The 14,671-nt window shown below is 42.3% G+C and overlaps 1 protein-coding gene across 6 annotated transcripts in view; it reads left to right on the plus strand.

Annotated features, from left to right (window-relative positions):
• LNPK (lunapark, ER junction formation factor) overlaps positions 1-14,671 on the plus strand; it is a 42,880-nt gene that overhangs the window by 14,312 nt on the left and 13,897 nt on the right. For all 6 annotated transcript variants that reach the window (XM_053410496.1, XM_053410533.1, XM_053410486.1 and 3 more), the window contains 4 exons: positions 1,962-2,020; positions 5,310-5,350; positions 13,365-13,448; positions 13,529-13,580. In XM_053410496.1, the coding sequence (XP_053266471.1) occupies positions 1,962-2,020; positions 5,310-5,350; positions 13,365-13,448; positions 13,529-13,580 (236 nt within the window). The remainder of the gene's footprint in view (positions 1-1,961; positions 2,021-5,309; positions 5,351-13,364; positions 13,449-13,528; positions 13,581-14,671) is intronic.

The raw sequence follows: 14,671 nt of genomic DNA on the forward strand, positions 1-14,671 counted from the left end.
TTGATCATGCATCTTGTGCAAAAGGTGTTTTGCAATTCATAGAATGAAATTGCTTGCAAAACTCTTGATCTAGTGTGACTTTCAAAAATGCCTCATTGTATTGGTCAGCCTGTATTGTGTCAGGGCCAAGTCAAAGGACTGTTTTGGCATGACAAAGTACCGTATTTTTCACCCCATAGGGCGCACCGGCCCATTGGACGCTCCTAGTTTTTTGGGGGGGAAATAAAGGGAAAAACAATTCCCCCCCCCAGGTGCGGGGCTGGGGTGGGGGAAGCCGGAGCTTCCCCCGACCCCAGCCCCTAGAACAGGCTGCTAACCGCTAGCCGTGGGAGAGCTGCGCAACTTCGCGCAGCTCTCCCACGGCTAGCGGAGAGCTGCACGAAGCCTGAAGCTTGGGGCGTGCTGAGCTCAGCGCGCCCCAAGCTTCTGGGTGCAGGCAAGCTCTCCGCTAGCCATGGGAGAGCTGTGTGACTTCGCGCAGCTCTCCCACGGCTAGCGGAGAGCTGTGCGAACCCCGAAGCTTGGGGCGCGCTGAGCTCAGCACGCCCCAGGCTTCGGGGTTCGCACAGCTCTCCGCTAGCCGTGGGAGAGCTGCGCAAAGTCACGCAGCTCTCCGCTAGCCGTGGGAGAGCTGCGCAAAGTCACGCAGCTCTCCGCTAGCCGTGGGAGAGCTGCGCAAAGTCACGCAGCTCTCCCACGGCTAGCGGAGAGCTTCCTGAAGCCTGGAGAGCGAGAGGGGTAGGTGCGCACCGATCCCTCTCGCTCTCCAGGCTTCAGCGAAAGCCTGCATTCGCCCCATAGGACGCACACACATTTCCCCTTCATTTTTGGAGGGGGAAAAGTGCGTCCTATAGGGCGAAAAATACGGTATATTGAGGCTGCTGGTTTTTCCATGATAAAATGGCTGCCGTGGTCAAACTGATAATAGTGTAGTTATGGGCTGAGTTCTACTCATAGTGAAGTTGTTCGCTTCACAATGAACAGAGCTTGCAATTCAGAACAATTTGAGCATAAGGCCTGCTGAGACCCTTTGCCTGTCTTTCACACAGTAGTTTTGTAGTACTTCAGTAAGGGGAGGGGGTAAAAGCCAGGAGTTCAAGTGCTTAGGTCTTTATGCTGTCTAACAACTAGGGAGTTGCTTCAGCAGGATCATTCCCCCCCCCCCCCGGACTTAGAATGTTACAACTGCTGCTCTATTCAGCATTGATCAGGTCTCCTATGGAGTACTGTGTTCAGTGTTCAGAGTGGTTTTGACAATTGGGAAAGGCGATCTATGAATGCAGTAAAGAATTGATATAATGTAAGAGAATAGGTTGTTTGATCCTGATGCTGGGTAAGCAGGACAGGTTAGGGTTTCTGCTGGTTTACCACCCACCTCACTGCCCATCAGTCCTCCTCTCTAAGGATTCTCAGACTGCTGGTTTTGGGGGGACTCCAGCATTCATGCCAATGCGGTTGGCTTTGGGATGGCTCAGGACGTTATGGCGGCCATGACAACCATGGGGATGTCTCAACATGTCATCGGCCTAACGCATGTGACAGGCCACACTCTGGACCTTGTTTTCACAACTGGGAAGGAAATAGGGTTTTCTGAAAGTGATCTGAAAGTCTAGATAGTATAAATGTCCAAGTTGGGGCATGGGCTTGTTTGGATCACAGTTATCATTCACATACTTACTTTGCACTCAAGGGATTCTATTTTGCAATCTAAACGCTCTTTCTTTTAAACACTTTTAAAACAATCCATGTAAGGAACCCATTCTGCTAATATTAAATGAGGTTTCTGTGAAGCAAGCTGATTTGTCCCTAGTTGCTTTTTGAGACTAGCATTAATTGTGAAGTTTTAGATTAAGTTATGTTAAAGTCTGCTGAGGAAGTTAATTCCATCCATAGTGAAGAATGGCACATTCAGTTTCCTTTTGCCTAGATTTTAATAGTGGAAATTCTTTCTTTCCCCACAGAATTTGGTTCATAAGAACACTCCTCATTTTCTTCTTTTCTAAAAGAACAGAAAGAAACAGTAAGTGTATTTTTCCTTATCCACCCCCCACCCCCAGATTGTGTTAGCCTAAGCATGGACTGTATAGATACAATTACATAACCTATAGTTGTCTTGTGTTAAAATACCTTGTGGATGGTTTTGTAGGTGAGATTTATGAGTGAGTTTCTTTTAAGACTTCATGAAATCTACTCAACCTTATAGTCAGCTATAAAATGGAAAATGAATATAAAATGTTTTGAAGATGAATGGATTAATTGTTAGGTACTTAAATGTGTCTGAAAGCTGAATAGCAAAGGATATTTAAATACACTTATCTTGCTATACTAATAGAAAGTAATTATGACTAATTTATCTTTTGGTAAATTCACAGTATTTTAGATACTCGTGTATTGTACCCAATATACATCAAAGCATCACTGGAATTAAGGAAGTATGTGTTTGTTCTACGTTATGAAGCAGCCAGTGTGGTCTAATGGTTATTAGAACGTTGGACTGGAGAACTGGAGAAATATATGCTCAGGCACTATTTCTGAGTCAAACCTATCTCAGGATTGTTGTGAAGCTAAAATGGTGAGAGGAATGGGAACCAACTTCATTTTGGAAGGAAGTTGAGATGTATAATAATAACAATAGCAACAACAATATGGATTCAATCTGAAGTTGGATGCAGCTTTAGCAGGACTGTCCTTGGTTAACCTACTGAAGACCCTTTTCTTCCCTTGGTTATTAAAGAGTGCCTGGTTTTGTTGTCCTCACTTGCATGACATTTGTGCCCGCAGAAAGGGTCTGGTTTAGAATCCCATGTGCTACTGTTAAACATGATTCAGTTCCCCAAGAACCTGATAAGAGTCTTATACTTAATTTTTGTTGGTCTGTGACTGATAAATTCTTTTAAAAGGTGAGTTAGAACTCAGGTGGTGGAATTGACTCTCAAAGGCTGTATTGATGTCATGACAGCAATGCAGGTTAAAAAATTAAGTGCAGCTTCCTCTCTTTATTTTGCTACTTTTAAGTTCTGCTCGTTAATGAATTTTGCCCAAAACTTAGGGTTACCATGGCACCGAAGAACTTGCTGTTGCTTCTGCATGGACAGTTGTGATTAGAGCAGTGGCTTTTCATGACAGATGTTGCTTCTTCCTTTCTCATTTAAATGATTTTTTTAAAAAAGGAAAATGGCAGAAGAAATCTTTACTTAGCTAAGGCAAATCTACCTGGAGGTAATGTGGACTGGAGGTAATGGAGGTAATGTGCACATGGGCTTCCTAGGGAAATGAGAGGAACCCCAGGTTTGAGAGTTATTTCTTATGCAGCCTCTCTCATGCTAGTGGCTTGTGGCTGAAATCTGTTGTGCTTTTGCCATATTCACAGTCACATAGGTGTGAGCATTGTTTGCAACATAAGTGACTGTTAAAGTCATTTGTTCACTTCTGTTATGCCTTTCTTCCTGCAACAACCCAGTGAGAGTGATTTTACCCAAGGCCAGTTAGCAAGCTTCACGGTGAAGATGCCAACCTGGTTTTTCCAGTTTCATGCAACATCCAGTCTCTTTTTTGCATTAGCTCTCTCTATTTCCAAACAGCCCAGAACCTTGTTTGAATGGTTTATAATAGCCTTTGCCTGCCTGGTACTCTCCAGATGTTTTGGACAGTATGTCCCATCAGCCACCACCACATGTAGTCCAGAACATTTGGAGGATGCCAAGTTGGCAAAGGCTGGTTTATAATAAACCTGTTGCATTTCACAGTTGGATGTCCTTCGCAAGACGTTTCTCTGTTCATTACTGCATCTTGACACGTTCCTTTCTGCTTAAACCCTTAAAAGCCTACTGCTCCACAAACACTGTAGGTGTGCTAGGCGCTTTACAGAATTAATACAGGCCCTCACTGGAGGGCTTGCAACAGATCTGTATTACTACTACTTTGATAGTGGCTTCCTACATTGAGTTTATTGAATTTGAAAATGGAATAGTGTTAACTTAATGAAAAATCCCACATGCATTTCCACCCCCCCCAAAGAGGTTTAGCAGTGTATTTTTGGTTTTTATGGAAGCCGCCCAGAGTGGCTGGGGAGGCCCAGCCAGATGGGCGGGGTATAAATAATAAATTATTATTATTAAATTATTATTATTATTATTATTAAAACTGCATTTTTATAGTGTTTCTTTTCTTATATCTCAGTAGAATGGCTTTCCGACTAGCAATAACTTGTTTAGGCAAAAAGAGATTATATTAATTGTGAATTTCTGATAATGCACACTAATTCTGGGGGTGACATTTAACAGTTTATATTGAGAAGCTTATTTTTATTTTTGTATTTTATTTTACGAAATTTATATACAGTGCTGCCCTCCATCAAATGATCCCGGCTGTGTGCAGTATAAAAACACAAAAATATATAACATAATAACAGACAAAACAACACACACACCCCAGTCTAAAAGACCATAGATTAATTTGCTAAAGGCCTGTGAGAAGAGGAATGTTTTTGCCTAGTAGCTAAAGCTATGTAGTGAAGGTACCAGGTGAGTCTACCTGGGAAGAGCATTCCATGAATGGGAAGCCGCCATAGAAAAGGCCCATTCTCATGTTGACACTCTCTGGACGTCTCATGGAGGAAGAAGGGCCTTGGATGATGATTTCAGGGTCTGGGCCAGTTCATATGGAGAGAGATGGTTCTTGAGGTATTGCAGTCCTGAGCCGTTTAAGATATTATAGATCAAAACCAACACTTTGAATTGGGTCTGGAAACTAGTTGACAGCCTGTGCATTCGGGCCAGGATTGGTGTTATATTCTCAAACCATCCTGCCCTGGTGAGCAGCCTTGCCACTGAATTCTGCACCAACTGAAATTTCCGAACCATCTTTGGAGGTAGCCCCATGTTTAATATGTATAGCTCATTGCAATACTCTTACTTAACCTTCAGCCAAATTCACATCTTTATTAAGTGGCATGCCTTCATCCACAGCTTCACATCAATATTTTTGCCTTTTTTATTGAAGTTCTTATGATGGGTCAAAACAATTTTAGTTCTAATAGCAGCTTGATTGATAAAGTGTTACATTAAAAGGGTTCATAATTCACCACATTCAGTTGCAGTAAAAATGGTAAACTGCTTGTGAATGATGATGCATCTTAAAAAACTCTTCCATTAATTAACCAAGAGACGGGGTTTGCTAATGTTATACTCGAATGCTGGCCAACATATTGTATTCAAATTCAGAGTACCAGTGTTTTTATTTATTGCATATGCATGCATATTTGACATGTCACCTTGGTATTAAATATTGATTTAAATCTTCTTCTTTAGATGAAGCTTTAGAAGTTCTAAAAGCCGAGAAGAAAAAAATAGTAAGTGTATATTTATAAAGACGGCTTGGCAAAATCTTACCTGTAATATCTCGTCAAATAAACTGTATAAGTTAACAGGATTTGATTGGGCTGAATGGATGAAATCCAATTTTGTGTGAGTGCCTCCTCCCCCCTCACAATGAGATTTCCTTCAGATTTGGGGGGCATGGAAGCTGGAAGGGGTAGGATAAGAAGCGGGTGGGTTCTGCTCTGTGAACAGAAGTCAAGTGCACAGATACCCTGCCCCCACTTTGCTGGGTATGCAATAGTTGGGCTCAAAATATGGCAGATAGCCACTTTCTGTTTTGCAGTGTTTATCATGCAATTTTACAGATACCTGTTTTTTAAAGGTAAAATAATATGAACATGGCTAGGACTGTATTGTGCAGGTCCTGAACTGAATAGTAACAAAGTAGAAATGCTTTGTGTTCAGTCAGAAACTTTGCTTTTGCTACACCACTTTTTTGATGTAGAAAAGGAGAAAAATAACAGTAGCGGAATTAATTCACACACACACACAAAGCTGTATGTAGAATTAGAACTAAGAATACAAGCTAGCCAGCAACCCTATGTCTTGGGTCCTCTTAAAAATGGATCCAGGTAAAGATTGTCACAGTGGCTTCAAGTAATGCAGCAATCACCTCTTTTATTATTCAGCCATATATGCAGTTTTAAAATCACTACATCCCACCAGCTACCCACTCCTCGGAAAACTTTTCAGTATATGAACAGCAATGGAAGGGCACCCTGAACTTCAGGTCAGGTACCAGCAAACCTGTAGATTTTAGTCAAATCTTTTCGGTTGAACTGTTTGGTCATCTCAGTCATATCCCTAAGCCATATCCAACATTTTAACCTGTTAACAAATGTTGCTCTTTTAGTGTATATCAGGGTTAAGTCAACATGCCCTCCAAATGTTGTTTGGCTCCCAACAACGTTAGCCTTAGCCATCATGGGCAATGATCCGGGATGATGGGAGTTGTAGACTAGCAACATGTGGAGGCACCATGTTGGCGGCTCTTGCTTCAAACTATTGGAGGAAGCAAATTAGTTGGAGTTTGCAATTCATTCTACTGGAGGTTTGCGTTAAGAGACTGGAGAGTAGGGCGTGGCCAAACACTTCTCGCTCCCAGTCCATTAATCTTTGTAAGTCTTGGACACCATTAATAAGCTGTTCCAATAGCAGAAGTTATTTTTTATGTATTTGCAGAGAATTTCTAGAGCACTTAATAATAGAAAAAATCCTAAACAGTGCATGGATACTTTGACTGTATTTTTATTTGGTTGATCATTCACAGACTTATTAATTCTTACTAGTAGTAGGTGGAATGCATTTAGGCGGTTGGATGCCAGAATTAATGTTTAATCAGGGACTTTAAAATAAGTTTTAATCTTGATTTACATAGGCCTTTCTGCAAATCTGATGCTGCTTAAAGATAATATGCCCCTAGGTAGATCAGGGCAGAAATATGAAAACGTATTAGTAAATGTGAGGTGGTGCTGTCAGCTTCAGGAAGGAATGCCTGGAGAACACATATTTGCACATCTGCTCACTTGTTAGAGCTAAATATGCACATATTTGTTAAGGGCACACCACTTAATCTTAGAGGCTGTAGTTTTTAAGGGTGCTGAATGTTAGGAGACCCTTATTTCTCTCAGAGAGCTACAATTTTCAGAGTCGTTCATTTTTCCCAGGAAGTCTGGGCATTGCAGCTCTCCGATGGGAATAAGAGTCTCAACCACTCTCAGCACCCTTAACAAACTACAGTGGTACCTCGGGTTACATACGCTTCAGGTTACAGTCGCTTCAGGTTACAGACTCCGCTAACCCAGAAATATTACCTCGGGTTAAGAACTTTGCTTCAGGATGAGAACAGAAATTGTGCTCCGGCAGCGCGGCAGCAGCAGGAGGCCCCATTAGCTAAAGTGTTGCTTCAGGTTAAGAACAGTTTCAGGTTAAGAACGGACCTACGGAACGAATTAAGTACTTAACCAGAGGTACCACTGTATATGCAAGGTTGGGAACACCCTGCACCCAGAGAGATTGGTTGGAGGAGTTCAAGGCCTTGTCAGAGATACAGTTCTCCACATGATGGCTCCCAAATGGGAGCAGGGTGGCCGAGTGCCACTGTTGGTGTATTCCAGTAGCTGTTGGAATACAACCATCATTCCTTTCCATTGACTATGCTGGCTGGGGCTGATGGGCTTCTGAGTCCTAAACAGCCAGGTTGGGCAAGGCTGTTGTAACAGAATCTTTCGTGGCGTGTCCCTGAGAAATAAATTTCGTGGGAACACACAAAACCCTGCTGGGTCAGCTTGTTAAGGTGAGATGCTTCCATGGCACATGTCAAATTGATTGAGGGAATCTTAATGGAATGAGATGGGTAGGTAAATACAGGCTTTCCTTACAGTTGTGACTTCTGATTGTGTGGCCTTTAAAAGAGATTAGAAAAAAGCAGCTAGTTTAGTCTTCGATAAAGGGTTTTGAAAGGGCAAAAATGTTTTGTGGAAATGTTCTCCGTAACTTATAAGAATAAGAACCTATGTAAAAAGGTCAAGGGAAATACTGTTTGTGAGCCAATGAATTTTCTATGACCTTTCTTATGTAAGTTTAGCTTTCAAGTAGCACTTGCGTCTTCCACATGCTAGTTACTTGTGCCAAATATTTTCCTCTGCAAATAAATATTATACAACTTTTGCCCAGAGATTGTTGAGGGCAGCAGCAGGTGGTGTGCCATGAATGTCCATTGCTCATTTTGTGGGGATGGACTTGTGTACACCCTTAGAATTATTTTACTCTGTTGCTCCCCCACAAATCCTTTCTTCAGTACTGTTCAAGCGAATTGTGACAGCCATCTGTTTGGCAACATATATGGTCAAGGCAAGGGCACCGAGCACATTTATTTATTTAACAAAATTTCAAAACAACTAGTTTATTTAAAACAACAACTCTTAAGCAGTTTACATGATCAGATGTGGATTTTTAAATGTGTGCATTTTGGGAAATAAAAAATCTACTTAAAGAAGCAATTTAAGCTAAATAAGTGCTAAAAAAGGAAAGTGAGTACTCTTCTAACTCCCTCCTTCAGCTTTATGTACTTTTAAAGGGTGAAGAATGTAACCATTCTCACCACCTCATGACTAAGGGGGACACTGAGTAGGTAGGCTTCATGGATGCCAGGGGAAGACTTCAAATGCTGCCGCATTGGCAGCTGTTACTGTAATGGGTCTCTGGATTTATGTAAGTTGTGTATCATTTAGATAGTGGCTTCATTCTCTGCTCTACTGGCATGACAAAGAAATAGAAGCCCATTCGGGCAATGCACTTCTACACAGGTCCTAAAAGAGCTACATTGGCTCCTAGTACATTTCCAAGCACGATTAAAAGTTTTGGTACTGACCTTTAAAGCCCTAAACGGCTTCAGCCCTGTATACCTAGTGGAGCATCTCCACTCCCATCATTCAGCTCAGACACTGAAATCCAGCCCCGAGGGCCTTCTGGCCGTTCCCTCCCTGCAAGAAGTGAAGCTACAGAGAACCAGACAGAGGCCTTCTCTGTAGTGGCACCCGCCCTGTGGAACGCCCTTCCATCAGATGTCAAGGAAATAAACAAGTATCCGACTTTTAGAAGACATGTGAAGGCAGCCCTATTTAGGGAAGTTTTTAATGTTTGATGTTTTAGCGCATTTTTAATATTCTGTTGGGAGCTGCCCAGAGTGGCTGGAGAAACCCATCTAGATGGGCAGGGTATAAGTAATTTATTATTATTATTATTAGTAGTAGTAGTAGTAGTAGCAGCAGCAGTAGTAGTAGTGATTGGTGTAGTGTAGCTGTAGCTCAAGTGTAGATGGAGCTGTAGTGTAGCAGTAGTGTAGCTGTAGCTCAATGGTAGAGCATCTGCTTTACATTCAGGAGGTCCCAGGTTCAATCCCCAATGTTTTCAGCTGGGACTGGGGAAGCTGCACTCTCTCTAAACCTTGGAGAGCCACTGCCAGTCATTGCAGACACCGCAGAGCTAGATGGACCATTGGTCTGACAGTGTATCAGGCAGCTTCCTGTGTTACTATCCTGGAGCAGTGATGCCAGCTTCAGTGTTGATGATGCTGTTTGGGGCAAGCGTTGGAGGTGCGGGTGGAGGCAGCAGAAAATATCCTTCTCCCGTCCCCGACTGCTCTACTTGGCAAGGCAGTTTAGCTACCGAGTGGAATGTGCTTGGTAATGTGAGAGGACACCACTACGCTAGGAGTGATCGCCAAAGAAGAAGACTCCTGTAGCTGCTGTTGCCATCAGTACAGTTGTAGGGACTGGAACAGATCCTTAATTTCTCTAATCCCTTTGGCAGTGGAGATGCTGATTTCAGTTTAGGGCAATGTAAAATGTACCGCATTTTTCGCTCTATAGGACACACCCATCCATAGGACGCACCTTGTTTTAGAGGGGGAGAACAGGAAAAAAATTCTCCCCCTCTCTGCTCAGCGCCCCTTCAGCGAAGCAGCAGGAGAAATGGAGCCCCTTTCATTTCTCCTCCCGCTTCGCTGAAGGGGCGCTGCGCGGAGAGGGAAAACTGTGTAGCGCCTCTCCAGTGAAGCGAAGCCTGGAGAGCAAGTGGGATCAGTGTGCACTGACCCCTCTTGCTCTCCAGGCTTCAGTGAAAGCAACCTGAAGCCTCCAGAGCGCAGCAGGAGTTCCCACTGCGCTCCAGAGGCTTCAGGCGGCTATCCCCAAGCCTTCGGAGCACAGCGCGAGTTCCCGCTGCACTCCGAAGGCTTCAGGCGGCTATCCCTGAAGCCTGGAGAGCGAGAGGGGTTGGAAGGAGCACTCCCTCTGCATTCGGAGGCTTCGCGTTGCTGTTGCTGAAGCCAAGGAGCCTGCATTCGCTCCATAGGATGCACACACGTTTCCCCTTAATTTTGGGAGGGGGAAAAGTGCGTGCTATAGAGCGAAAAATACAGTATTTTTGCTTGGAGTGCTTTAGGCTTTGCCTTTTGTCCGTTTGGGCAGTTAGAAAATGGACTACAAATTTGAATCTAGGTTTGGGAGTGTCGAAAGTTAGTGGGAGAAGAGAGAAGCACAGGTGTGGTAGGGATGTAAATATCAGGGTTGGGAAGGTGAGGAGAGCGTGCTGAAGAATGAACTGGGTTGGGAGGTGGATGTGGGGCAAGGGGAGGAATGAATAGGGAGGACACAAGAGCCAAACCATAGGAAATCTGCTTCTTAGCCTGCTAACCGGCTCACCAGTCCAGAATAATGTGATTCTAGAGGTGTGTTAAAAAATGCTACTCACTTGGTTTCCTAAGTAGGTAAATATTGCTGCCTAGAATATTTGAAACTTCTTTCAGGCCTAGGAGTCTGAGTGATCTATTCTGAAGCATTCTTTCACTCTCTAGTACGTAGAGTATTACTTAGTCGGATATCATCTAGTATTCGTGGCTGAGCAAGCAGATAACTTACCATCAGGTAGAGCGTTCTTGAAGGCCTCTTTAGATTATCTTGTGTGTTGCTCTAAGCTGCTACTTTAAATGAATTCAAATCTCCTTGAGCTGCACCCTAGGGTACTAAAGAAGCTTGCAAATGTAATCTCGGAGCCTCTGTCTATAATCTGGTGAATTATGGGAGAACAGATGAGGTCCCCGCACACAACATTTGCTTCATGATTCTATGAGAGCAAGGCAGTGGAGACTGGTCCATTAGGGCAAACCTCAATTTGTCCTTAGCCAACCCCCAACCTACCTGCCTTCAGGTTTACAACCAGTCCGGGGGGGGGGGCACTGCCTGCCAGTTTCTGACACCTTAGCCTCAATTTTAGCAACGTAAAACTCAGCAGGGGGAAGGATGGGGACAGAATTAGAACTAGTTGGCTCCACCTGCCGTTGTCTCTGGCACCCCCTACTGCTAGCCTCCATGCATGCCACCCTCCCAGCCCCAATGGGCACCGCCCTACACTGCGCAAGGGAAAAGGTAGATCCTTTTTAACTTAAGCTTCTTGGGAGTTGTACTTGCCTGGAAAGCGTAGACTAGGGAGTTGGACTTACTGCGGCAGCTGTTAATGTTCTATGTGTTCCTGTTTTTTAGTGCTTTTGGCAGTTATTTACACAGATTGCATGCACACCCTGAATAGGTACAATGGAGTGGTGGTTAAATCACCCTTAACTCTTCTAGAGTGTTAATGCTGTTTTAGTCTTTCTCATTTTCTGTCCAGGTTTCTAGCTCCTAAGTGTGTGAAGCATAGGGCTGGCGATGCACCTTTTTAGCCTGGGGCACTTATCTTTTTTGGACCTTTTGTGTTGTGATTTTGCTTTCTAATAGATTGATGCCATCTTACTGTATTTTTGTTGCAATACTCTTGTTACCACTTTGGGGGGTGGGGGCTTTGGGCCGAAAAGTGGTACATAAGTTGTAGTAAATGATCATAACCATTATTGTTTTTTTAATTTATAATTTGGTCACAACTAATAGGTCATGATTTGCTAATGTTCTTAACATCTGAAAGTAGAGTACAAGTTGCTTATCCTAGTTTTATATGGAATCTCAAGACATGCTAAGGACTAGAAGGGGTTAAACCATTTTTTAAAATTTTGCTTCAGAATTCTGTATGGGGAATTCTGGTGTCCCTTGTAGTTTTTGATAGTCCTTAATGGATAATGTGGATAATTTTTATTTCTTTCTCTTTAAAGGGTTCTTAGCATTGAGTGTTAGCTGTCAAATAAATGCTTCATTTCTTTGAAAGTCAATATTATTTATTATCTACTTTTTATATGTGTATGAGGATATCTTGTGGTGGTATATCATTCCTCTTATGGTGCAGGTGAGCAACTAAAAGTTTTACCTATCCTACACCACAGAGGAACAGTTTGATCGTTCTTGCTCTGTTTAGAGTGAGTCCTGTTTAGCAATGAATGAGGGACATTTAAAACATGCATCTCTTGGCCTTAAAAATGCCAACTATTTATTAAACAAACAAACAAACTGTGTGTGTGTGTTTGAGAGAGAGAGAGACAGAGACAGAGAGAAGCTACTGTATTAATAGAAGGGTAGGGGAGATTTCTACCATTGAGAAGAAGAACTTGGAGAGACATAAATCAAAATGTACTGTGAAATGTTTTATATTCCTTGTACATGTTAGTCATCTGTCACAACTTTAGAACACAAATATTCATAGTTAAACTTCTTCTGATGCTGGCTATTAACCGCTAAAATGATATTTTACTAGTGATTACTTTTTTAATTAAGCCCATGTATTAGCTATAAAGCCACTTGAGTGCATTGTAAATAAAATGCTGTAATAATGAAGTGCTTTAATTACAATCCCTAAAGTATGCATAGTACTCGGTAAATTTTTTATTTAAATTCTTAGCATGTTCTATTTTTTTCCTGAAAGGCAGTTTGAATATAGCCATAAAGGCTGGTGCTTTAGCCTTTAAAGCCATTTGAGCAAATTCCATGGCTGCTCTCCCAGTTAGTGAGTTTTCATGGCATTTGCAGCAAGCTAATTGCTTCTGCTAATAAATAATCTAAAATCAATGCTGACAGCAGTTAATTGGCACAGAGACTTTATTCTGTAAAGCACTTGGCTAACGACCTTCTTTAAATTAATAGCATTAAGTGCTATGAGGAAATAAATCTGAGGAATTGCCTGTCATTTGCTTGTCATGTCTAATAACTTCCAATAATGATGGCTGATAGATTTTTGCACATTCCATTATTGAAGTTGGTGCATGTAATTATTCTCCTCATTATATGTAAACAATTAGCAATATTTGGTGTTTCCTTGCAATAAAGCTGTTGAGCACAAGTAGTGCATTAGAGGTTAGAAACGATTTTTAAAGCTAGATTTCATTTCCATTGAACACATTGAAGTGATGCGTGTGTGGTTGTGGTTTTTGCAGGATTCCTTTATCTTAACTTATGCCATTAAAGAAAAGCATTGGGGGTTTATTCCCCCTAAAGCTTTGGAATTTAAATTCTAAAATGGCCTATCTTGACCGGTAAAACATTTTTTTTAATTTATTTTTAGCTTGAAGAAGTAATGGAAAAAGAAACTTACAAGGCTGCTAAACTAATCCTTGAAAGGTTTGATCCTGAAGCCAAGAAGGCAAAGGTAGGATCTGATCTCTGTACTAATTTACTACAAAGTGCACCACAGAGCAAAACACTTTGTAATATTATTATAATTGACAGGATGTTGAACCGCCATCTGCTGGAGCATCTGCAGTTCCAAGACCCGGCCAAGGTAATAGCTCTGTAAAAACTGCTGCTTTTCATGAAGAAAACTGTATTTACACCATTTAATTTTCATTCCAAGAGGCTTGGAATATTTCAGAACACAGGCCTACCACAAATGAAATCTCTGTTCCTAAACAGGAATTTAATTTGGGGAAGAGAGGATGGTGCTATCTGATTTTTTAGAAGTTTATTTAGTAGTAGGCCAACTTCTTGAGCAGATTAGGGCAACATTGTCCCCTTGGCCAGCTCACCGGGATCAGTAGTCATTTGCGGTGAGAGAAGGAAGCATGCAGGAAGATGGCAGGAGGTTGATTCTCTTTCACTAGTAGATGTGGAGGGTGCATGGACATGGTGGGCAGAAATACCCAGAGGTCTTCACATCTGCTTGGGCCTCAGAATGAAGAGAGGGGTGAGTTCAGTGTCTCCTAGCTTGACCTAGTGGCATGCGGGGGCAGCAGGCCTAGTCCATCTTAAGACATCAGCCTCACACCATTGATCTGTGACCAGCCATGCCCTCCAGAGTACAGGAGTACCCATTCATTTGTGGTAGTGGTGACCACTAACAGGATATGGCTTTGCTGTATGATTTCATGTTTTGATTCCAAAACACAATTAATGTGCTTACAGTTCTGGATATATATTTTTTTCCTGATCAGAATGGTTTGCTTGCTTGCAGCAGCAGCACACTTGATCTTCCGGGTCCTTTTGCATCTTTCTTTACTGTAATTAGTCTTTCCGGTTTGGTTTTTGTTCCCATTTCGTGAGGATAGGGCCAACTCAGTGAGACAGGAGGCAAAGTAGAAATGAAATAGATACTCTTTTTTTAGAGTGGGAAAGACAGTGTCTCTGGAAAAAGTTGCTTTTTATACCGTATCTGAAGATTTTGTTGGCTTCATCAACACGTGTGAGAGGTTGCACGTATTTCATTTGAGGGATGGACTATGTGACAGTTTGCAACTGCTTCATATCTATCTTTAACTTTACGCTATGCCATGCACGAGGACTTGCTAGAAGACAGTGAAATTGATTTTACTGCAAAAGGAATTGTATTCTCCCCACCATCACTGGACCAGAAACACAAAGATGTGAGAAACCTGG

Source organism: Podarcis raffonei, chromosome 1 (genome assembly GCF_027172205.1).
Source record: "Podarcis raffonei isolate rPodRaf1 chromosome 1, rPodRaf1.pri, whole genome shotgun sequence".
In the NCBI taxonomy this organism is placed as follows: domain Eukaryota; kingdom Metazoa; phylum Chordata; class Lepidosauria; order Squamata; family Lacertidae; genus Podarcis; species Podarcis raffonei.